The sequence below is a fragment of the Eriocheir sinensis genome, chromosome 61, assembly GCF_024679095.1.
Source record: "Eriocheir sinensis breed Jianghai 21 chromosome 61, ASM2467909v1, whole genome shotgun sequence".
Lineage (NCBI taxonomy): Eukaryota > Metazoa > Arthropoda > Malacostraca > Decapoda > Varunidae > Eriocheir > Eriocheir sinensis.
The window spans coordinates 6,624,099-6,647,319 of record NC_066569.1 but is presented as its reverse complement, the minus strand read 5'-3'; the positions used below and the strand labels follow the sequence as shown (position 1 = coordinate 6,647,319).

The following is a 23,221-nucleotide window of genomic DNA, read 5'->3' as shown; positions in this document are numbered from 1 at the left end:
CTCAGACCTTACTATTATTTCCGATTGGGGCAAGAGGAACCTGGTGTCCTTCAACGCCTCAAAAACACAGTTTCTCCACCTATCCACTCGACACAATCTTCCAAACAACTATCCCCTATTCTTTGATAACACCCAGCTATCACCTTCCTCAACACTAAACATCCTCGGTCTATCCTTAACTCAAAATCTCGACTGGAAACTTCATATCTCATCTCTTACTAAATCAGCTTCCTCGAGGCTGGGCGTTCTGTACCGTCTCCGCCAGTTCTTCTCCCCCGCACAGTTGCTGTCCATTTACAGGGGCCTTGTCCGCCCTCGTATGGAGTATGCATCTCATGTGTGGGAGGGGTCCACTCACACAGCTCTCCTTGACAGAGTGGAATCAAAGGCTCTTCGTCTCATCAGCTCTCCTCCTCATACTGATAGTCTTCTACCTCTCAAATTCCGCCGCCATGTTGCCTCTCTTTCTATATTCTATCGATATTTTCATGCTGACTGCTCTTCTGAACTTAGCCTGAACTTGCTAACTGCATGCCTCCCCCCCTCCCGCGGCCCCGCTGCACAAGACTTTCTACTCATGCTCATCCCTATACTGTCCAAACCCCTTATGCAAGAGTTAACCACCATCTTCACTCTTTCATCCCTCACGCTGGTAAACTCTGGAACAATCTTCCTTCATCTGTATTTCCTCCTGCCTATGACTTGAACTCTTTCAAGAGGAGGGTATCAGGACACCTCTCCTCCCGAAATTGAACTCTGATTTGGAACACTCCTTTAACCTCTGTTCTGGAGCAGTAAGTAGCGGGCCTTTTTTTTTTTTTTGTTCTTCTTCCATTACGCCCTTGCACTGTCTCCATAGCTGTAGAAAAAAAAATGTGACAGTTTTGTTGTTTTTATTTATTTGTTTATTTCTTTATTAATATTTTTCTGTGTGTGTGTTTGGAAAAAAAAATGTATTGCAAGAAATGCTGTTGGACGTCTGCATGACTTTTTTTCAGAGGGCGACGATTCTTTTTTTTTTATCTTACAATGACTCAAATTGATTATGTCTTCAGGCTTACTATGACTCATGTATGGACTCACTAAGACACACCTATATGGACTTACATGGCCTATGTCTTCCTGTAACTTCTATATTCCCTTCCTCTCACATTCACTTTGCTCTGTTTTAGGTCCGTTTTATGATCACTAAGACGATTTTTTTTATACTGATTTTCCCTTTTGTTATATATAGTCTATGGTGCCATTTATCATCTTTTCAATGCGTATACTATTTTTTCTATTTAAAAGTCACATTGATTCGTCACGTAATAAGAACACGATTTTAAGGTATTTCTTCAGGTGTGTTGGTTTACCTGTACTTAACAACAGGCGGGTGAACGAGTAAGGGCAGGTAAGTGGTTGGCATGTCACTACTACTACTACTACTACTACTACAACCACCAATAATAATAATGATAATAATAATACCATGTAGGTGTGACTAATCCCACCTCTTTGTCTCCTACCGCATTTTCTTTCTTAATCCCTTTCCCATTCCCCTCCCTCCTTATTTTCAAACTCAGTCCCTCTCCTTTCCGCTCCCACTTACATTTTCTTCAGTATCTTTTTTTTTTCCCTCTCCTAACCCCATTTTCATTGTTTCCTTCTATTCATTCTGGTCTCCTTTCCCTCTCACTCACGTTCTTTTCTTTTTTGATTCTTCACATCCGTCTCCAATCTCCATTTTCTCTTTTAACCCCACTCCTTCCTAACCTGTTCCCATTTTCTTTCCCGATTCCTCTCTCCCACTCCCATCTTCTTTCTTTATTAGGCTCCCCCTTCCCTCTCTCCTACCCTCGTTTTCTTTCTTCATTAATCCATTCCCATTCCCCCTCTCTTCCCCCAGCCCCCGAGTGTCCCCGGTTCTGCCCGGCGGTCCTTGAGCTACCTGTGTGTGATCAGCACGGCACGGAGTACTCTGGCATGTGTTTCTTTAACATAGCTCGCTGCCATGACCCTGACCTTCGTGTGGCCCCGTGCCCTTAGGAGAAGACAGGGAAGTGAAGGCAGGAATAAAGGAGTTAAGGTGAAAAAGATTGTTATTTCTAGTCTTTCCATCTTTCCTTTCAACAGGAAAAATAACTGAGATTAAAATTAGTTTTGATCTTTCTGAATTCAAAGCAAAGTAAATAAAGAAGTTGAGACTAAGAGGGATTGTTAGTTTCTGGGAACCATTCTATAGTTTTCTCCGAGTACAAAAAAATGGAATGAAAATATTTTAAGACGATATTCCCATGATGTACAGTCTCCTTGATTTTACTGGGAATTTAAAGTGAGCGGAACATCCCGTAGAGATTAAAGATATATAGTTACCAGTCTGTTAACCCACTGAATGCGTCTTTAGATTTCGGGTGGGTTCACGAAAACTGTCGATTCTCCACACACACACACACACACACACACACACACACACACACACACACACACACACACACACACACACACAGAAAAAAACCAGTCCCACCACATTTTACAATACTTTTCCATCGTCTTCATCTTATATTTCCCTACATGACACTAAGATAATCATAAATGTCTACCTTATAGATATTACACAATTTATTTACAAAAATGACAAATTCATCATTTGTAAGAAATAAAAGCTTGGAAAAACATTATTCATATTTTTATTGACAAGCATGATATTAACACTCAGTATGTATCAGCGCAATTGTAATGGCGTTTAAAGCTGAGCTGGGTGTGACATTTCTCAAAACATGGTTAAGAGTAGGCGGTGGCTGAGTGGTTAGCGTGCTGGGCTCAGATTCACCACGCCATGGACAACGTCGGTTCAAATCCCCACGCTACCACCTGGGATTTTTCAGTCACCGCCGAGTGGCCTAAGCCTACCCACACGCTGTCCAGAAGACCACCCATCAACCCGGACTCTAGAAGAAACCATCCCGTGAATCAAGAATGAGTTCCGGGGGGCAGCATGAGCCAAGCATAACTGGCGCCACTATAAAAAATTGCCTGCGCCACAACGGGCTTGGGCCGACCATCTGGCCCCTGAAGAAAATCTACCGGCGCTCTAAGCGGGAATGGAAAAAAAAAAAAAGGCAAAGTGTTGTCTTGTCCACACATTGCTTTCTTTTCTTTCTTTGCAGTTTTCTTAATTATTCAGTTTTCTTAGTTTCGTCTTATTTTCTTATTGTTTCTTCCTCTTCACCTTCGTTTGTTTTTTCTTCTGTTTGTTATTTCGTTTATTTCTTCTGCTTCTCTTTTCTTGCATTTTTGCTTTGTATTCTTGTTTCTTTGCCGTTCTTTTATTTATCCAGTTTTCTCCATTTCTTATTTTGTTTTCCTCTTCATCTTGGTTTGTTTGTTTTTTTCTTTCTTATTGTTTTCTCTTATTCCTGTTTCTTCTGTCTCTGTTTCCGTGTGTTTTTGCTTCCCTTTCTCCCTTATTCGCTTCTTATTTTCCCGTATTTCTCTTATCTTCTTATTTTGTTTTTTTCTCTACATATTGTTTTTGTTTTCTTTTTTTCTCGTGGGTTTTTGTTTTCTGTTGTTTCTTAGCGGTTCTTTTCTTTATTCAGTTTTCTTTGTCTTTTAATTCTTCATATGACTTTCAAAACCTTTCATTAGCCTCCTCCTCCTCCTTTTCAAAAAGGGGAACAAGTCTCATCCAGGAAATTATCGAGCAATTAGCCTGACATCGATTGTTTGTAAGTTAATGGAGACTATCATTCGCGACAATATGGTGAACTTCTTCGAGGAAGATATTACTCATTGTCGAAATAACGTTAAGTTCTTTCGAATAATGGTGTCCTTATCCGTTTTTATCGCCCGGTTAGTGGTAGCAGTAATGGTAGTTCTTTCTTCTTTCCTAAACATAATTTCAATGCAGTTTTTCCATGCTGCATGGTTCTTTTTCCTTTCCCGCCAGCTTTGGCTGGAGGAATGGGGGGGGGGGGGGGGAGGAGCCTTCGTCTTTGCTGTCCTTCATCTTCCACCTTTGATTAGTTAATGTAGCTTGTTACAAACAACTTGGTAAGGACCATCAGTTCTGCTGTTATTTATTCTTCCTTTGTGATCCTCCTCCTCCTCCTCCTCCTCCTCCTCCTCTTCCTGTTCTTCCTCCTCCTCCTCCTCGTCCTCCTCCTCCTCCTCCTCCTCCTCCTCTTCAAGATCTGGTTTACTTCGGAAGCTCAAGGATTTTTTCCCTCCCTTTTTAGTTGAGTCAACAGTAAAGAAATATTTTCCTAGTTCGTGCGATTTGTTTCCACCTGTCCCCCTCTTTCGTCTCCTCCTCCTCCTCCTTAATTTTTTAATAAATCTTTTATAATAAATAATTCGCAACAAGGTTTCCGTAATAAACGTTCGTGTTTAATTAACTTACTTGATTTTCTCATTATATTTTTGAGGGGTTCGATGGAAGCAGATCAGTAGATATCATATATCTGGATTTTTAAAAGGCATCTGATAAGGTCCCCCATCAACGATTGCTCAGTAAACTATTGGCGCACGGTATCTCAGGCAACATTCACAATTGGCTTGTAGACTGGCTCTCTGAGCCGAAACAGAGAGTAGTTCTAAACGGTGTTTCATCTACCTGGCTCGATGTCAGAAGCGCCGTACCTCAAGGATCAGTGTTTGGTCCCATGCTCTTCTTAATTTATGTTAATGATATCGATGATGGGCTCACTTGAAAAATATCAAAATTTGCTGATGACACAAAAATCCCTAGTAAAGTAACTATGACACTCGACGAAGAAGCATGACAATCAGATCTAGATTGACTTGCACGTTGGGCCAATCAATGGCAAATGAAATTTAACGTTGACAAATGTTAAGTGCTACACATCAAAAATAATAACAATCGCGTTCAGTACGTAATGAATGGCCAACAACTTTCTGCAGTAAGTAAAGAAAAGGATCTTGGAATTACTATTTCAAGCGATTTAAAGCCCGGTCAGCATTGTTCAGAGGTAGTTAAAACCGCAAATAAATTGGTTGGCCTCATCGGACGAGTCTTTAATAATAAATCGGAAAAAGTAATATTAAAAATCTATAATTCGCTGGTTCGACCCCATTTAGAGTACTGTGTACAGTTTTGGTCTCCCTATTACAGAAAAGACGTAGAAAAGTTAGAACGGGTTCAACGGAGAGTATCAAAAATTATTCCTAGGTTGAGAAATTTATCTTATGAACAAAGGTTTACAAAAGTAAATTTATTCAGCCTATGCAACGAAGAATGCGAGGCGATCTAATAGAAGTGTTTAAAATGTTTAAAGGATTCAGTGATATTAATGCGGAAGATTACTTTACAATTGATCGATCAAATACAAGAAGAAGAAATAACAATTTCAAGATAAGTGGTAAAAGATTCTCGTCGCACGAAGCCAAACACTTCTTCACTCGATTCGTTAATGTTTGGAATTCTCTACCCTGTGATGTCGTTGATAGCACATCAGTCACGGCCTTCAAGAGTAGATTAGACAAGTATTTAGAATTCAACCAGCAACTAAGATATTACTCATTGTCGAAATAACGTTAAGTTCTTTCGTATAATGGTGTCCTTATCCGTTTTTATCGCCCGGTTAGTGGTAGCAGTAATGGTAGTTCTTTCTTCTTTCCTATACATAATTTCCATGCAGTTTTTCCATGCTGCATGGTTCTTTTTCCTTTCCCGCCAGCTTTGGCTGGAGGGATGGGGGGGGGGAGGAGCCTTCGTCTTTGCTGTCCTTCATCTTCCACCTTTGATTAGTTAATGTAGCTTGTTACAAATAACTTGGTAAGGACCATCAGTTCTGCTGTTATTTGTTCTTTCTTTGTGTTTTTTTGTGATCCTCCTCCTCCTCCTCCTCCTCCTGTTCTTCCTCCTCCTCCCCCTCGTCCTCCTCCTCCTCCTCCTCTGGTTTACTTCGGAAACTCAAGGATTTTTTCCCTCCCTTCCTAGTTGAGTCAAGAGTAAAGAAATATTTTCCTAGTTCGTGGGATTTGTTTCCACCTGTCCCCCTCTTTCGTCTCCTCCTCCTCCTCCTTCATCTTTTCTGTCCTATCCTACCACACGTAGATTATTATTAGTAGCGGTAGTTAACAGACACCCTCGCCATAGACCGATAGGTCTGCTGGTGTCTGTTCTTCCTATGTATTCCTATGTACTCCTCCTCCTCCTTCTTACGAGACTCAAGGATTTCCACAAGGTCATATGATATTTATGTATATGTGTGTGTGTGTGTGTGTGTGTGTGTGCGCGCGGCTTGTTTTTATATATACATACACACATGCCTTAAACCACCACAAGAATGATTTCCCTGCTTGCTTGTGTGACGTCACGAGGTGCAGATAAAACCAGGAGGTGTTCCGGAGACGCTCAAGTTTCTCTCCAGCAACCCAGGTGTGTCGGGTGGCAGGTGAGTGAGTGTGTGTGTGTGTGTGTGTGTGTGTGTGTGTGTGTGTGTGTGTGTGTGTGTGTGTGTGTGTGTGTGTGTGTTTAAGGGATGTGATTTTTTTTCCCTTTTGTTTCTCTAAATTTTGCCTTTTTGAATTTTTCTTTTACGTTTCTTTTGCGTTTTTGTCTTTGTCTGTCTTTCTTCGTATCCTTTTCTTCTTTTTTCTCCATCTCCTTTTACTTCCCTCCCTCTCTTTCTCTACTCCTTTATTTCCATCTCTCTCTCTCTCTCTCTCTCTCTCTCTCTCTCTCTCTCTCTCTCTCTCTCTCTCTCTCTCTCTCTCTCTCTTGTCCTGCCGTCTGTATTTCGGACAGGTAGCCGGTTCTCCTCCCTCCAACTCTCCCTCCTTTCACCCTTCCCTTCTCCTTCTCCCTTTTTCTTTCTTTCTTCTTTCATCATTTCTTTCTTCCCTCATGATTTTCCTTCACTTCTCCCATTTTATTTTCCTTTATTCCTTTTTATATTCAACTTAACATTAGTTTTCGTTTTCTGTTTCTGCGTTTCAGGTTTTCCGTTTTCTGTGCTGAAGGACACAAGAAAATGATGCGAGGAACCGTGGTGGTGGCGATGGTGGCGGTGATGGTGCTGATGGTGACGGGGCAGCGTAAGTACCAGTAATAGTAGTTGTAGAAATAGTAGTGTGCATAGCAGTAGAAGTAATAGTGGTATAATAGTAGTAGTAGTAGTAATAATAATAATAATAATAATAATAATAATAATAATAATAATAATAATAATAATAATAATAATGATAATAATAATAATAGGGCAACAGTTCACTTTTATTCATAAAATCATTTTTTTCACCATCACGTTCAAGTTTTATTTTAATGATTAAATAATACAAAGAAGCATGACAGTTGAACTTAACGCTCATATTCTCGAACGCTTCGGGGTCTACACACATATTTGTCAAAGATTTCGTAAGAGTTGTGCATATGTCCACGGATAGTTTTGTGAACCTAGTAAAGGTTGGACAAGGCTTCTTCTGCACCGTCAACGATGAAGACACTCATGAGAACCAGACATATATTCCTTGTAACCTTGGAAATCGTTGTGGTGAGGGCCGAAAGCGTCTGAGAGCAAGGTTCGCTGTGCTGCCGAAATGTAAACAACAGATGGCGCGCTCTGACTTTGCGCAAGGAAACAAAACATCGCGAAGTTGAAACGGAGAATGTGGATGGAAAATTTGAAGTATAGTTTTGAATCTATACGAAAATATTATAAGCGTAGTTTTGTGTGTTTATAAAGAAAGTGTTACAATCGTTTTCAAGTTCATAACCAAAAGTTACAAGAGCAATTTTCAGTAACCATGCAGAAATTGCAATACCTCAGTTTTCCACTTATAGGCAGGAGTTACAAGCACAGTGTTGAGCTTACAGGCAAAAAAACATGAGCGAAGTTTTTGAGTTAATAGGCAAAAAATACAATCACAGTTTTGAATCTATCGACAAAAATTACAATAAGTTTTCAGTTTATAACCAAAATTTACAGGCGCAGGTTATTATTAGTTATTTATTGACAAAAATTACCTCCACAGTTTTGAGTTCATAGGCAAAAATAGAGATCGTGCAGCTTAGAATTTACATGCAAAAGTTAAAAGGAAATATGCAACGTCAGTGTTGATTTATTAGACAGAAATCTTGACCTGAGAGATGTCTGTCCGTTAGAGAAAAGCGTACGAATTTACACTGCGCAGTTAAACCGAAATATCTGAGACAAATCCATAGTACGTGGTTGCCATTTTTTGGAGCTAATGGGTATCTAATTGGGTCCTTTTAGCAGCCCCAGGAGTCGAGGAGAGAGAGAGAGAGAGAGAGAGAGAGAGAGAGAGAGAGATTCCATATGACAGCTTCCGTTTTTGGTCCTAATCTGTTTAATTGGGTCCTTCTGTCTATCTTAAGTTAACTGCACAATTTTTTTTTTTTTTTTTTTTTTTTTTTTACATTGCAGCCTATTGCGCCGGTAGGCTTCTTCCAGGTGGATCCTGATGGTCGGTCCAAGGCTTCTTTCCGGTAGGTCCTGATGGTCGGCCCAGCCCGTTCTGGCGCAGGCAAGTGTTTATAGTGGCGCCATCTTGCATTGGCTCATGCTGCCCTCCCAGAGCTCATCTTTGATCCTAGAATCTAGAGTCCGGGTTGATAGGTGGTCTTCTGGACAGCATGTGGGTAGTTTTAAGCCACTCGGCGGCGGCTGAAAAATCCCAGCTTGGTGGCACCGGGCGGGGATTGAACTCGCGTCCTCCTGAACACGAGGCCGTTACTTTGACGACTCAGCCACCGCCTCCCTTTTGTTCTTAACCGTCATTAAAATATTTCCAAACACAAGTAGGAAACGAGTAAGTTTAAGCGCATTATTACTTCCAACTACTTTTTGTTCCCAATCGTCACTAGAATGCTAAATATCACGAGCTGGTAAGAACAAGTAGGTTTAAGCACATACTTTCCTCGCGGCTCGCATTTTCTTTTCACTTATAAAAGCATCATAGTAGCAGTGACTCATTTAAATATTCCTAGACGAGTCAGTTTAGTAAAAAGATAGATGTTAGGTTCCCCCTCTCTCTCTCTCTCTCTCTCTCTCTCTCTTTCGCGCGCGCGCGCTAACGCGTAGCTCTCAAAAATAGCTTTACATACAAAAAATAGCAAGAGTCGCTTTTCCGTGGATCATGACCTCCGTCGTGCACTGTTTAGCACGCTTAGATACGAATCAGCGGGAACGAGTTCGATTCTGCCCTGGCCACTCATCGAGCAGTCCACCCAGCTCTTAATTCTCCCTTACAGGCTGGTGGATACTGGCTAAATGGGTACCTGGGGAAACCTCGAGAAGGTAATCTGTAATCAACCCAGAGGTCACACCTGTCCTGTGTGGCTGGGTAATGCCTTTCCAGGGTAGATTTTTTTTAATAAAAAAATCCGATTTTTTTTATTTAAATCAGATTTATTATATTTTAAATAGATTTTTTTTATTAATGCAAATAATTATATGAATGTACACCTCAATTTTCTCTACCTTAGTTTAAAACACATATTGGAGTATTCTTGTATCATATTCCATCACCATAACTAATCTGGTTGGCTGTTTGAGCCAATCCAAAGACTGAACAGCCGCAGCCAGCCAGCAATGAGCCAGCACTACACCACAACTCTGTTTAGTCCCTTAAAAGTCTAAGCAGATCATATCATGTTTTGGACGTGTCCTAACTGAAATTGCACAAAGAAAAATGACAGCAGCTTCAAATGAAAGTATCAGAAAAGGCTGTGGATGATCCATGTGTGTATGTGAAGTGATTCTTTGAAAAATAGGGGGATATATTTAAAAAATTTCCTTTACTGCCACTTTCTGTATTTGGTGTTTTTTGTCCCATTCGGGGGTGGATTAGCTGAGCAAGATGGCGGCACTATGAAACAGTTCCCTGCTCCACCAACTGGCTGGGGCCAGCCAAAAAGTAAAGATGGGAGCAAGCGTTATGGCTGAGTACATAGAGGAACATGGGGCTCATGTTGTAAAACACTTTTGAAACCATCACCCTTCCTCAGCAAGATACTGTCAGAAAGGCGGTCAGTGTCTTGTTCTGCTCCAGGACACTGGACGGACCAGGTGTGGCTGACGGAAGATATATACAATGGACTAATCACTCAGGAAAATTTGTGAAGTTGTCATGGAAAATATTGATATCAAAGTTAGAGTGTTTTCTTTGTTTATTTTCTCCATTCTACGTTGTTGCCCTGCAATAAGATCAAGATTTAAATCAACGACATCAAAAAAATGAAATAACAAATCTTGATTTAAATCAATGATTAAAAAAAAATTATTTAAATCTTGATTTAAATCAACTTGATATAAATCAAACAACCCTGACCCTTTCGAACCTTTTTGATTACCATTACACGCTTCACCACCAAGTAGCACCTCCTTTCCCCAGCACTCACACCCCAGAACACCATCACCACCCACACCTCCTTTCCCCAGCACTCACACCCCAGAACACCATCACCACCCACACCTCCTTTCCCCAGCACTCACACCCCAGAACACCATCACCACCCACACCTCCTTTCCCCAGCACTCACACCCCAGAACACCATCACCACCCACACCTCCTTTCCCCAGCACTCACACCCCAGAACACCATCACCACCCACACCTCCTATCCCCAGCACTCACACCCCAGAACACCATCACCACCCACACCTCCGTTTCCCACCCACCTCACACCAAACTCAGAACCCCTTCCCCTTACTACGACACTCTGGTCTGTATTTCCACACGCTTCCATCTCTTACATCACCTATTTTCAAAAGCTGAAGAGGGATTTAACGAGTGTTTTTTGAGGTTCATGGTACAGAAGAAGCTATGACCAGGGTCTTAAAACTACACACGAAAATGCCCACAACACCTATGAAGGCCCTGTCAAATATGTGTGCTCAGGTTTAAGAATGTAACCCTCTTAATACCCAATATGCCCTCTGCTTTTTTTTATCTATCTTTATCTACCAAGCTATTTCCCAGGAACCCTTGCAGTAACTTAAAGAAACAGATAAACAGGCAAATATAGGATGCTGATATGATGAAACCGGGGAAGAATAAGGAAATAGGAAGAATAGCAGGCTCTTCTTCATCTTTAAAGCTCATCTCACCTTGCAGTATATTGGAAAAACAGATCAATATGAAAACAGGGAAATGGGTAACTCTTGATAACTTAGGAAAATAGGTTACGAAAATAGGAAACTCTTGCTAACAGAGGTTAATGGAGAACTCTTGCTAATATAGAGAAATATGTGTCGACAGAGAAATGGTGAAATCTTGATAGCATAGGGAAATAGGTAAGGGAAATGGGGGAATCTTCATAACCAAAAAAATAGGGTAAAATAGGACACAGGGCAATTTTCCTTAGTCATCCATGTTTTTACCACAATTTGAACTTGCAAGGGGCGTAGGGAAATGGGGAGAAATAGGAAGATGTTAGTAATGGGCCGAAAACCAGTGAAATAGGGAAATGGAAATAGGGTTAGTAGTTGGTGCGGTAGTTTCTGTTCATTTGTCTATTTATAAGTTTTTTTTTTTTTTTTTTTTTTTTTTTTTTTACGTCGCTGCCTGTTGCGCCGGTAGGCATCTTCCTGGTGGGGCCTGATGGTCGGCCCAAGGCTTCTTCCAGGTGGGGCCTGATGGTCGGCCCAGCCCGTTCTGGCGCAGGCGAGTGTTTATAGTGGCGCCATCTTGCATTGGCTCATGCTGCCCCCCGGAACTCGTTCTTGATTCGCTTGGACGGCTTCCTCTAGAGTTCGGGTTGATGGGTGGTCTTCAGGACAGCATGTGGGTAGTTTTAAGCCACTCGGTGGTGACTGAAAAATCCGAGTGGTAGCGTGGGGATTCGAACCCGCGTCGTCCATCACGCGGTGAATGTGGGCCCAGTACTCTACCAATTCGACCACCGCCTACCCGTATGTATGGCTTGTGACGATATTATTTTCTTATTGATTTCTTGATTTACCTGTCTTACTTTCTTTTGTTCATTATTATTTTCTATTATTATTTTGCTTGTTATGCTTATTTGCTGTTTTGTTTTTTACACATCCACTTCATACCCTGTCCTTCTTTCCTTCCTTCATTCTTTTTTCTTTCTTTATTATCATTTCTTTGTTTCCTTCCTTCATTTCTAAGTTTCTATGTTTTTCCTCCATTTCTCTACATTTCTTTTTCATTATCCCTCTTCTCTTCCTTCCTTCCTTTCTTTCCTGTTCTTTCCCATATCCCGCCTTCTCTTCCCTTTCTTTCTTTATCCCTTCTTTTGCCTGTCATTTGTCTTCTCTATTCTTACATTCCCACCATTCCCTACTCATCCTTCCTCGTGTTATCAATATTCTTTCACTTCCGCCCTTCCTGTTTCGAGCCCATCCTTCCATTCTCTTTATCGCTTCTTTCCCTTCCAACCCTTCCTTTTCCTGCCCTTCCATTTTCCATCATTTCTCTCCATTTCCCCTTTCATTTCCTCCCTTCATATTCCTGTCCCTCCATTTTCTACCCTTTCTCTGTTTTCTCTCTTTCCCCTTTCACTTCCTCCCTTCAAGTTCCTGTCCTTCCATTTTCTACCCTTTCTCTGTTTTCTCTTTTCCCTTTCACTTCCTCCCTTCAAGTTCCTGTCCTTCCATTTTCTACCCTTTCTCTGTTTTCTCTCTTTCCCCTTTCGCTTCCTCCCTTCAAGTTCCTGTCCTTCCATTTTCTACCCTTTCTCTGTTTTCTCTCTTTCCCCTTTCACTTCCTCCCTTCAAGTTCCTGTCCTTCCATTTTCTACCCTTTCTCTATTTTCTCTTTTCCCTTTCATTTCCTCCCTTCGCGTTCCTGTCCTTCCATTTCCTATGCTTTCTCTATTTTCTCTCTCTCTCACCTTTTTCATTTCCTCCTTCCTGTTCCTGTTCTTTCTCCCTTTCATAGTATTTATTTTTAGTCCTGTTTGCTGCTTCGCGCTTCGATGATAAATAAAATATTGACCCTTTTTTTGCCGTCTTTGCACCTGCCCCCAACCTACTTACCTACCTGCCTACCTATCTACCTGGCCTTACCTGCTCGTGAACGTGAGAATGTGAGAAGCTTTCGCTGTTTGTTCACTTCTTTGTTTGTGTGTGTATTTTTTTGTGTGTGTTTGTTTGTTTGGAATGTTTAGAAAGAAAGGAACAGAAAATAATTAATTGCTGAACGCATTATGAATTTGTTTATTGACTACTGTAAACAAGGGGCGTTCTACTGGTGATCTCCTAGCCTTCTTAACTAACTATTGGTCATCCTCTCTTAGCCGTTTCGGTGAAACCTTTGCTATTGCGCTGGACATATCAAAAGCTTTTGATAGGGTCTGGCACAAATCTTTTCAAACTACCCTCCTACGGTTTCTATCCTTTTCTCTGTACCTTTATCTCCAGTTTCCTTTCTGACCGTTCTATTTCTGCTGTGGTAGACGGTCACTGTTCTTCCCCTAAACCTATTAACAGTGGTGTCCCACAGGGTTCTGTCCTATCTCCCACTCTCTTTCTGTTGTTCATTGATGATCTTCTTTCCAAAACGAACTGTCCTATCCATTCCTACGCCGATGATTCCACTCTGCATTACTCAACTTCTTTTAATAGAAGACCCACCCTACAGGAACTTAACGACTCAAGGCTGGAGGCTGCAATGCGCTTAGCCTCAGACCTTACTATTATTTCCGATTGGGAAAAGAGGAATCTGGTGTCCTTCAACGCCTCTAAAACACAGTTTCTCCACCTATCCACTCGACACAATCTTCCAAACAACTATCCCCTATTCTTTGATAACACCCAGCTATCACCTTCCTCAACACTAAACATCCTCGGTCTATCCTTAACTCAAAATCTCAACTGGAAAATTCATATCTCATCTCTTACTAAATCAGCTTCCTCGAGGCTGGGCGTTCTGTACCGTCTCCGCCAGTTCTTCTCCCCTGCACAATTGCTGTCCATTTACAGGGGCCTTGTCCGCCCTCGTATGGAGTATGCATCTCATGTGTGGGGGGGGTCCACTCACACAGCTCTCCTTGACAGAGTGGAATCAAAGGCTCTTCGTCTCATCAGCTCTCCTCCTCATACTGATAGTCTTCTACCTCTCAAATTCCGCCGCCATGTTGCCTCTCTTTCTATCTTCTATCGATATTTTCATGCTGACTACTCTTCTGAACTTAGCCTGAACTTGCTAACTGCATGCCTCCCCCCCTCCCGCGGCCCCGCTGCACAAGACTTTCTACTCATGCTCATCCCTATACTGTCCAAACCCCTTATGCAAGAGTTAACCACACTCTTCACTCTTTCATCCCTCACGCTGGTAAACTCTGGAACAATCTTCCTTCATCTGTATTTCCTCCTGCCTATGACTTGAACTCTTTCAAGAGGAGGGTATCAGGACGCCTCTCCTCCCGAAATTGACCTCTGATTTCGAACACTCCTTTAACCTCTGTTCTGGAGCAGTAAGTAGCAGGTCTTTTTTTTTTTTTTCCATTACGCCCTTGCACTGTCTCCATAGCTGTAAAAAAATAAAAGTGACAGTTTTGTTGTTTTTATTTATTTGTTTATTTCTTTATTAATATTTTTTTGTGTGTGTGTTTGGAAAAAAAAAATGTATTGCAAGAAATGCTGTTGGACGTCTGCATGACTTTTTTTCAGAGGGCGACGATTCTTTTTTTTTTATCTTACAATGACTCAAATTGATTATGTCTTCAGGCTTACTATGACTCATGTATGGACTCACTAAGACACACTTACATGGCCTTACATGGCCTATGTCTTCCTGTAACTTCTATATTCCCTTCCTCTCACATTCACTTTGCTCTGTTTTAGGTCCGTTTTATGATCACTAAGACGATTTTTTTTATACTGATTTTCCCTTTTGTTATATATAGTCTATGGTGCCATTTATCATCTTTTCAATGCGTATACTATTTTTTCTATTTAAAAGTCACATTGATTCGTCACGTAATAAGAACACGATTTTAAGGTATTTCTTCAGGTGTGTTGGTTTACCTGTACTTAACAACAGGCGGGTGAACGAGTAAGGGCAGGTAAGTGGTTGGCATGTCACTACTACTACTACTACTACTACTACTACTACTACTACTACAACCACCAATAATGATAATGATAATAATAATACCATGTAGGTGTGACTAATCCCACCTCTTTGTCTCCTACCCCATTTTCTTTCTTAATCCCTTTCCCATTCCCCTCCCTCCTTATTTTCAAACTCAATCCCTCTCCTTTCCGCTCCCACTTACATTTTCTTCAGTATCTTTTTTTTTCCCTCTCCTAACCCTATTTTCATTGTTTCCTTCTATTTATTCTGGTCTCCTTTCCCTCTCACTCACGTTCTTTTCTTTTTTGATTCTTCACATCCGTCTCCAATCTCCATTTTCTCTTTTAACCCCACTCCTTCCTAACCTGTTCCCATTTTCTTTCCCGATTCCTCTCTCCCACTTCCATCTTCTTTCTTTATCAGGCTCCCCCTTCCCTCTCTCCTACCCTCGTTTTCTTTCTTCATTAATCCATTCCCATTCCCCCTCTCTTCCCCCAGTCTCCAAGTGTCCCCGGTTCTGCCCGGCGATCTTTGAGCTACCTGTGTGTGATCAGCACGGCACGGAGTACCGTAGCATGTGTCTCTTTAACATGGCTCGCTGCCGTAACCGTGACCTTCGTGGGGCCCCGTGCCCTTAGGAGAAGACAGGGAAGTGAAGGCAGGAATAAAGGAGTTTAGGTGAAAAAGATTGTTATTTCTAGCCTTTCCATCTTTCCCTTCAATAGGAAAAAATAACTGAGATTAAAATTAGTTTTGATTTTTCTGAATTCAAAGCAAAGTAAATAAAGAAGTTGAGACTAAGAGGGATTGTTAGTTTCTGGGAACCATTCTATAGTTTTCTTCGAGTACAAAAAAATGGAATGAAAATATTTTAAGACGATATTCCCATGATGTAGTCTCCTTGATTTTACTGGGAATTTAAAGTGAGCGGAACATCCCGTAGAGATTAAAGATATATAGTTACCAGTCTGTTAACCCACTGAATGCGTCTTTAGATTTCGGGTGGGTTCACGAAAACTGTCGATTCTCCACACACACACACACACACACACACACACACACACACACACACACACACACACACACACACACACAGAAAAAAAGCAGTCCCACCACATTTTACAATACTTTTCCATCGTCTTCATCTTATATTTCCCTACATGACACTAAGATAATCATAAATGTCTACCTTATAGATATTACACAATTTATTTACAAAAATGACAAATTCATCATTTGTAAGAAATAAAAGCTTGGGAAAACATTATTCATATTTTTATTGACAAGCATGATATTAACACTCAGTATGTATCAGCGCAATTGTAATGGCGTTTAAAGCTGAGCTGGGTGTGACATTTCTCAAAACATGGTTAAGGGTAGGCGGTGGCTGAGTGGTTAGCGTGCTGGGCTCAGATTCACCACGCCATGGACAACGTCGGTTCAAATCCCCACGCTACCACCTGGGATTTTTCAGTCACCGCCGAGTGGCCTAAGCCTACCCACACGCTGTCCAGAAGACCACCCATCAACCCGGACTCTAGAAGAAACCATCCCGTGAATCAAGAATGAGTTCCTTGGGGCAGCATGAGCCAAGCATAACTGGCGCCACTATAAAAAATTGCCTGCGCCACAACGGGCTTGGGCCGACCATCTGGCCCCTGAAGAAAATCTACCGGCGCTCTAAGCGGGAATGGAAAAAAAAAAAAAAAAGGCAAAGTGTTGTCTTGTCTACACATTGCTTTCTCTTCTTTCTTTGCAGTTTTCTTAATTATTCAGTTTTCTTAGTTTCGTCTTATTTTCTTATTGTTTCTTCCTCTTCACCTTCGTTTGTTTTTTCTTCTGTTTGTTATTTCGTTTATTTCTTCTGCTTCTCTTTTCTTGCATTTTTGCTTTGTATTCTTGTTTCTTTGCCGTTCTTTTATTTATCCAGTTTTCTCCATTTCTTATTTTGTTTTCCTCTTCATCTTGGTTTGTTTGTTTTTTTCTTTCTTATTGTTTTCTCTTATTCCTGTTTCTTGTGTCTCTGTTTCCGTGTGTTTTTGCTTCCCCTTCTCCCTTATTCGCTTCTTATTCTCCCGTATTTCTCTTATTTTCTTATTTTGTTTTTTTCTCTTCATAGTTTTTTGTTTTCTGCTTTTTTTTCTTTGTTTTTTCTCGTGGGTTTTTGTTTTCTGTTGTTTCTTTGCGGTTCTTTTCTTTATTCAGTTTTCTTTGTCTTTTAAATCTTCATTTGACCTTCAAAACCTTTCATTAGCCTCCTCCTCCTCCTTTTCAAAAAGGGGGACAAGTCTCATCCAGGAAATTATCGAGCAATTAGCCTGACATCGATTGTTTGTAAGTTAATGGAGACTATCATTCGCGACAATATGGTGAACTTCTTCGAAGAAGATATTACTCATTGTCGAAATAACGTTAAGTTCTTTCGAATAATGGTGTCCTTATCCGTTTTTATCGCCCGGTTAGCGGTAGCAGTAATGGTAGTTCTTTCTTCTTTCCTATACATAATTTCCATGCAGTTTTTCCATGCTGCATGGTTCTTTTTCCTTTCCCGCCAGCTTTGGCTGGAGGGATGGGGGGGGGGAGGAGCCTTCGTCTTTGCTGTCCTTCATCTTCCACCTTTGATTAGTTAATGTAGCTTGTTACAAACAACTTGGTAAGGACCATCAGTTCTGCTGTTATTCGTTCTTCCTTTGTGTTTCTTTGTGATCCTCCTCCTCCTCCTCCTCCTCCTCCTCTTCCTGTTCTTCCTCCTCCTCCTTCTCGTCCTCCTCCTCCTCCTCCTCTTCAAGATCTGGTTTACTTCGGAAGTTCAAGGATTTTTCCCTAGTAAAGAAATATTTTCCTAGTTTGTGTTTCTTTGTGATCCTCCTCCTCCTCCTCCTCCTCTTCCTGTTCTTCCTCCTCCTCCTTCTCGTCCTCTTCCTCCTCCTCCTCTTCAAGATCTGGTTTACTTCGGAAGTTCAAGGATTTTTCCCTAGTAAAGAAATATTTTCCTAGTTCGTGCGATTTGTTTCCACCTGTCCCCCTCTTTCGTCTCCTCCTCCTCCTCCTTCATCTTTTAATAAATCTTTTATAATAAATAATTTGCAACAAGGTTTCCGTAATAAGCGTTCGTGCTTAACTAACTTACTTGACTTTTTTCATTATATTTTTGAGGGGTTCGATGAAAGCAGATCAGTAGATATCATATATCTGGATTTTTAAAAGGCATCTAATAAGGTCCCCCATCAACGATTGCTCAGTAAACTATTGGCGCACGGTATCTCAGGCAACATTCACAATTGGCTTGTAGACTGGCTCTCTGAGCGGAAACAGAGAGTAGTTCTAAACGGTGTTTCATCTACCTGGCTCGATGTCAGAAGCGCCGTACCTCATGGATCAGTGTTTGGTCCCATGCTCTTCTTAATTTATGTTAATGATATCGATGATGAGCTCACTTGAAAAATATCAAAATTTGCTGATGACTAAAAAATCGCTAGTAAGGTAACTATGACACTCGACGAAGAAGCATGACAATCAGATCTAGATTGACTTGCACGTTGGGCCAATCAATGGCAAATGAAATTTAACGTTGACAAATGTTAAGTGTTACACATCAAAAACAATAATAATCGGGTTCAGTACGTGATGAATGGCCAACAACTTTCTGCAGTAAGTAAAGAAAAGGATCTTGGAATTACTATATCAAGCGATTTAAAGCCCAGTCAGCATTGTTCAAAGGTAGTTAAAACCGCAAATAAATTGGTTGGCCTCATCGGACGAGTCTTTAATAATAAATCGGAAAAAGTAATACTAAAAATCTAAAATTCTCTGGTTCGACCCCATCTAGAGTACTGTGTACAGTTTTGGTCTCCCTATTACAGAAAAGACGTAGAAAAGTTAGAACGGGTTCAACGGAGAGTAACAAAAATTATTCCTAGGTTGAGAAATTTATCTTATGAACAAAGGCTTACAAAAGTAAATTTATTCAGCCTATGCAACTAAGAATGCGAGGCGATCTAATAGAAGTGTTTAAAATGTTTAAAGGATTCAGTGATATTAATGCGGAAGATTACTTTACAATTGATCGATCAAATACAACAAGAAGAAATAACAATTTCAAGATAAGTGGTAAAAGATTATCGTCGCACGAAGCCAAACACTTCTTCACTCGATTCGTTAATGTTTGGAATTCTCTACCCTGTGATGTCGTTGATAGTACATCAGTTACGGCTTTCAAGAGTAGATTCGACGAGTATTTTGAATTCAACCAGCAACTAAGATATTACTCATTGTCGAAATAACGTTAAGTTCTTTTGAATAATGGTGTCCTTATCCGTTTTTATCGCCCGGTTAGTGGTAGCAGTAATGGTAGTTCTTTCTTCTTTCCTATACATAATTTCCATGCAGTTTTTCCATGCTGCATGGTTCTTTTTCCTTTCCCGCCAGCTTTGGCTGGAGGGATGGGGGGGGGGGGGGGGAAGGAGCCTTCGCCTTTGCTGTGTCCTTCATCTTCCACCTTTGATTAGTTAATGTAGCTTGTTACAAATAACTTGGTAAGGACCATCAGTTCTACTGTTATTTGTACTTCCTTTGTGTTTCTTTGTGATCCTCCTCCTCCTCCTCCTCCTGTTCTTCCTCCTCCTCCTCCTCGTCCTCCTCCTCCTCCTCCTCTTCAAGATCTGGTTTACTTCGGAAACTCAAGGATTTTTTCCCTCCCTTCCTAGTTGAGTCAACAGTAAAGAAATATTTTCCTAGTTCGTGGGATTTGTTTCCACCTGTCCCCCTCTTTCGTCTCCTCCTTCATCTTTTATGTCCTATCCTACCACACGTAGATTACTAGTAGTAGCGGTAGTAAACAGACACCCTCGCCATAGACCGATAGGTCTTGTGGTGTCTGTTCTTCCTATGTATTCCCATGTATTCCTCCTCCTCCTTCTTACGAGACTCAGGGATTTCCACAAGGTCATATGATATTAATGTATATGTGTGTGTGTGTGTGTGTGTGTGTGTGTGTGTGTGTGTGTGTGTGTGTGTGTGTGCGTGCGGCTTGTTTTTATATATACATACACACATGCCTTAAACCACCACAAGAATGATTTCCCTGCTTGCTTGTGTGACGTCACGAGGTGCAGATAAAACCAGGAGGTGTTCCGGAGACGCTCCAGTTTCTCTCCAGCAACCAGGTGTGTCGGGTGGCAGGTGAGTGTGAGTGTGTGAGTGTGAGTGTGTGTGTGTGTGTGTGTGTGTGTGTGTGTGTGTGTGTGTGTTTAAGGGATGTGATTTTTTTTCCCTTTTGTTTCTCTAAATTTTGCCTTTTTGAATTTTTCTTTAACGTTTCTTTTGCGTTTTTGTCTTTGTCTGTCTTTCTTCGTATCCTTTTCTTCTTTTTTCTCCATCTCCTTTACTTCCCTCCCTCTCTTTCTCTACTCCTTTATTTCCATCTCTCTCTCTCTCTCTCTCTCTCTCTCTCTCTCTCTCTCTCTCTCTCTCTCTCTCTTGTCCTGCCGTCTGTATTTCGGACAGGTAGCCGGTTCTCCTCCCTCCAACTCTCCCTCCTTTCATCCTTCCCTTCTCCTTCTCCCTTTTTCTTTCTTTCTTCTTTCATCATTTCTTTCTTCCCTCATGATTTTCCTTCACTTCTCCCATTTTATTTTCCTTTATTCCTTTTTATATTCAACTTAACATTAGTTTTCGTTTTCTGTTTCTGCGTTTCAGGTTTTCCGTTTTCTGTGCTGAAGGACACAAGAAAATGATGCGAGGAACCGTGGTGGTGGCGATGGTGGCGGTGATGGTGCTGATGGTGACGGGGCAGCGTAAGTACCAGTAATAGTAGTTGTAGAAATAGTAGTGTGCATAGCAGTAGAAGTAATAGTGGTATAATAGTAGTAGTAGTAGTAGTAGTAATAATAATAATAATAATAATAATAATAATAATAATAATAATAATAATAATAATAATAGAGCAACAGTTCACTTTTATTCATAAAATCATTTTTTTCACCATCACGTTCAAGTTTTACTTTAATGATTAAATAATACAAAGAAGCATGACAGTTGAACTTAACGCTCATATTCTCGAACGCTTCGGGGCCTACACACATATTTGTCAAAGCTTTCGTAAGAGTTGTGCATATGTCCACGGATAGTTTTGTGAACCTAGTAAAGGTTGGACAAGGCTTCTTCTGCACCGTCAACGATGAAGACACTCATGAGAACCAGACATATATTCCTTGTAACCTTGGAAATCGTTGTGGTGAGGGCCGAAAGCGTCTGGGAGCAAGGTTCGCTGTGCTGCCGAAATGTAAACAACAGACGGCGCGCTCTGACTTTGCGCAAGGAAACAAAACATCGCGAAGTTGAAACGGAGAATGTGGATGGATAATTTGAAGTGTAGTTTTGAATCTATACGAAAATATTATAAGCGTAGTTTTGTGTGTTTATAAAGAAAGTGTTACAATCGTTTTCAAGTTCATAAGCAAAAGTTACAAGAGCAGTTTTCAGTTACCATGCAGAAATTGCAATACTTCAGTTTTCCACTTATAGGCAGGAGTTACAAGCACAGTGTTGAGCTTACAGGCAAAAAAACATGAGCGAAGTTTTTGAGGTAATAGGCAAAAAATACAATCACAGTTTTGAATCTATAGACAAAAATTACAATAAGTTTTCAGTTTATAAGTAAAATTTACAGGCGCAGGTTATTTTTAGTTATTTATTGACAAAAATTACCTCCACAGTTTTGAGTTCATAGGCAAAAATAGAGATCGTGCAGCTTAGATTTATATGCAAAAGTTAAAAGGAAATATGCAACGTCAGTGTTGATTTATTAGACAGAAATCTTGACCTGAGAGATGTCTGTCCGTTAGAGAAAACCGTACGAATTTACATTGCGCAGTTAAACCGAAATATCTGAGACAAATCTATAGCATGTGGTTGCCATTTTTTGGAGCTAACGGGTATCTAATTGGGTCCTTTTAGCAGCCCCAGGAATCGAGGGGGGGAGAGAGAGAGAGAGAGAGAGAGAGAGAGAGAGAGAGATTCCATATGACAGCTTCCGTTTTTGGTCCTAATCTGTTTAATTGGGTCCTTCTGCCTATCAAAATTTAACTGCCCATTTACCTTTTGTTCTTAACCGTCATTATAATATTTCCTAACAGAAGTAGGTAACGAGTAAGTTTAAGCGCATTATTACTTCCAACTACTTTTTGTTCCCAATCGTCACTAGAATACTAAATATCACGAGCTGGTAAGAACAAGTAGTTTTAAGCACGTACTTTCCTCGAGGCTCGCATTTTCCTTTCACTTATAAAAATAAAAATAAAATAAAATAAGATAAATAAATAACAACAATTTCCTGGTATACAAATAGCATCATAGTAGCAGTGACTCATTTAAATATTTATAGACGAGTCAGTTTAGTAGAAAGATAGATGTTAGGTTCCCCCCCTCCCCCCCCCCCCTCTCTCTCTCTCTCTCTCTCTCTCTCTCTCTCTCTCTCTCTCTCTCTCTCTCTATATCTATATATATATATATATATATATATATATATATATATATATATATATATATATATATATATATATATATATATATATATATATATATATATATATATATATATATATATATTCTGCCCTGGCCACTCATCGAGCAGTCCACCCAGCTGTATATTCTCCCTTACAGGCTGGTGGATACTGGCTAAATGGGTACCTGGGGAAACCTCGAGAAGGTAAACTGTAATCAACCCAGAGGTCACACCTGCCCTGTGTGCCTGGGTAATGCCTTTCCTGGGTTGTTGATTTTTTTTTAAATCGGACTTTTTTTTATTTAAATCAGATTTATTAGATTTTAAATCGATTTTTTTTTATTAATGAAAATAATTATATGAATGTAAATATCAATTTTCTCTACATTAGTTTAAAACACATTTTGGAGTATTCTTGTATCATATTCCATCACCACAACTAATCTGGTAGGCTGTTTGAGCCAATCCAAAGACTGAACAGCCGCAGCCAGCCAGCAATGAGCCAGCACTACACCACAACTCTGTTTAGTCCCTTAAAAGTCTAAGCAGATCATATCATGTTTTGGACATGTCCTAACTGAAATTGCACAAAGAAAAATGACAGCAGCTTCAAATGAAAGTATCAGAAAAGGCTGTGGATGATCCATGTGTGTATGTGAAGTGATTCTTTGAAAAATAGGGGAATATATTTAAAAAATTTCCTTTA

At 40.5% G+C, this 23,221-nt stretch overlaps 1 protein-coding gene and 3 long non-coding RNA genes across 4 annotated transcripts in view; 2 read left to right on the top strand and 2 right to left on the bottom strand.

Moving 5' to 3' along the window:
- Positions 1–1,008: 1,008 nt before the first annotated feature.
- On the bottom strand, positions 1,009–15,522 carry LOC126986274 (uncharacterized). The gene is made up of 2 exons (XR_007739475.1): positions 15,377–15,522; positions 1,009–1,755 (listed from the first exon to the last, which is right to left on the bottom strand). It is a non-coding gene; the product is annotated as an uncharacterized LOC126986274 (long non-coding RNA).
- LOC126986268 (four-domain proteases inhibitor-like) overlaps positions 6,297–23,221 on the top strand; it is a 41,869-nt gene continuing 24,944 nt past the window's right edge. Inside the window, 2 exon segments of the mRNA XM_050842242.1 lie at positions 6,297–6,401; positions 6,947–7,044. Of these exon segments, the coding sequence (XP_050698199.1) occupies positions 6,981–7,044 (64 nt within the window). The 5' untranslated portion in view covers positions 6,297–6,401; positions 6,947–6,980.
- The window catches only part of LOC126986276 (uncharacterized), a 26,053-nt gene continuing 9,887 nt past the window's right edge, over positions 7,056–23,221 (top strand). The window contains exons 1-2 of the long non-coding RNA XR_007739478.1: positions 7,056–7,527; positions 21,275–21,726. This is a non-coding gene — a long non-coding RNA (uncharacterized LOC126986276). The remainder of the gene's footprint in view (positions 7,528–21,274; positions 21,727–23,221) is intronic.
- LOC126986279 (uncharacterized) lies at positions 9,847–11,908 on the bottom strand. Its single transcript, XR_007739483.1, has 2 exons — positions 10,632–11,908; positions 9,847–10,396 (listed from the first exon to the last, which is right to left on the bottom strand). It is a non-coding gene; the product is annotated as an uncharacterized LOC126986279 (long non-coding RNA).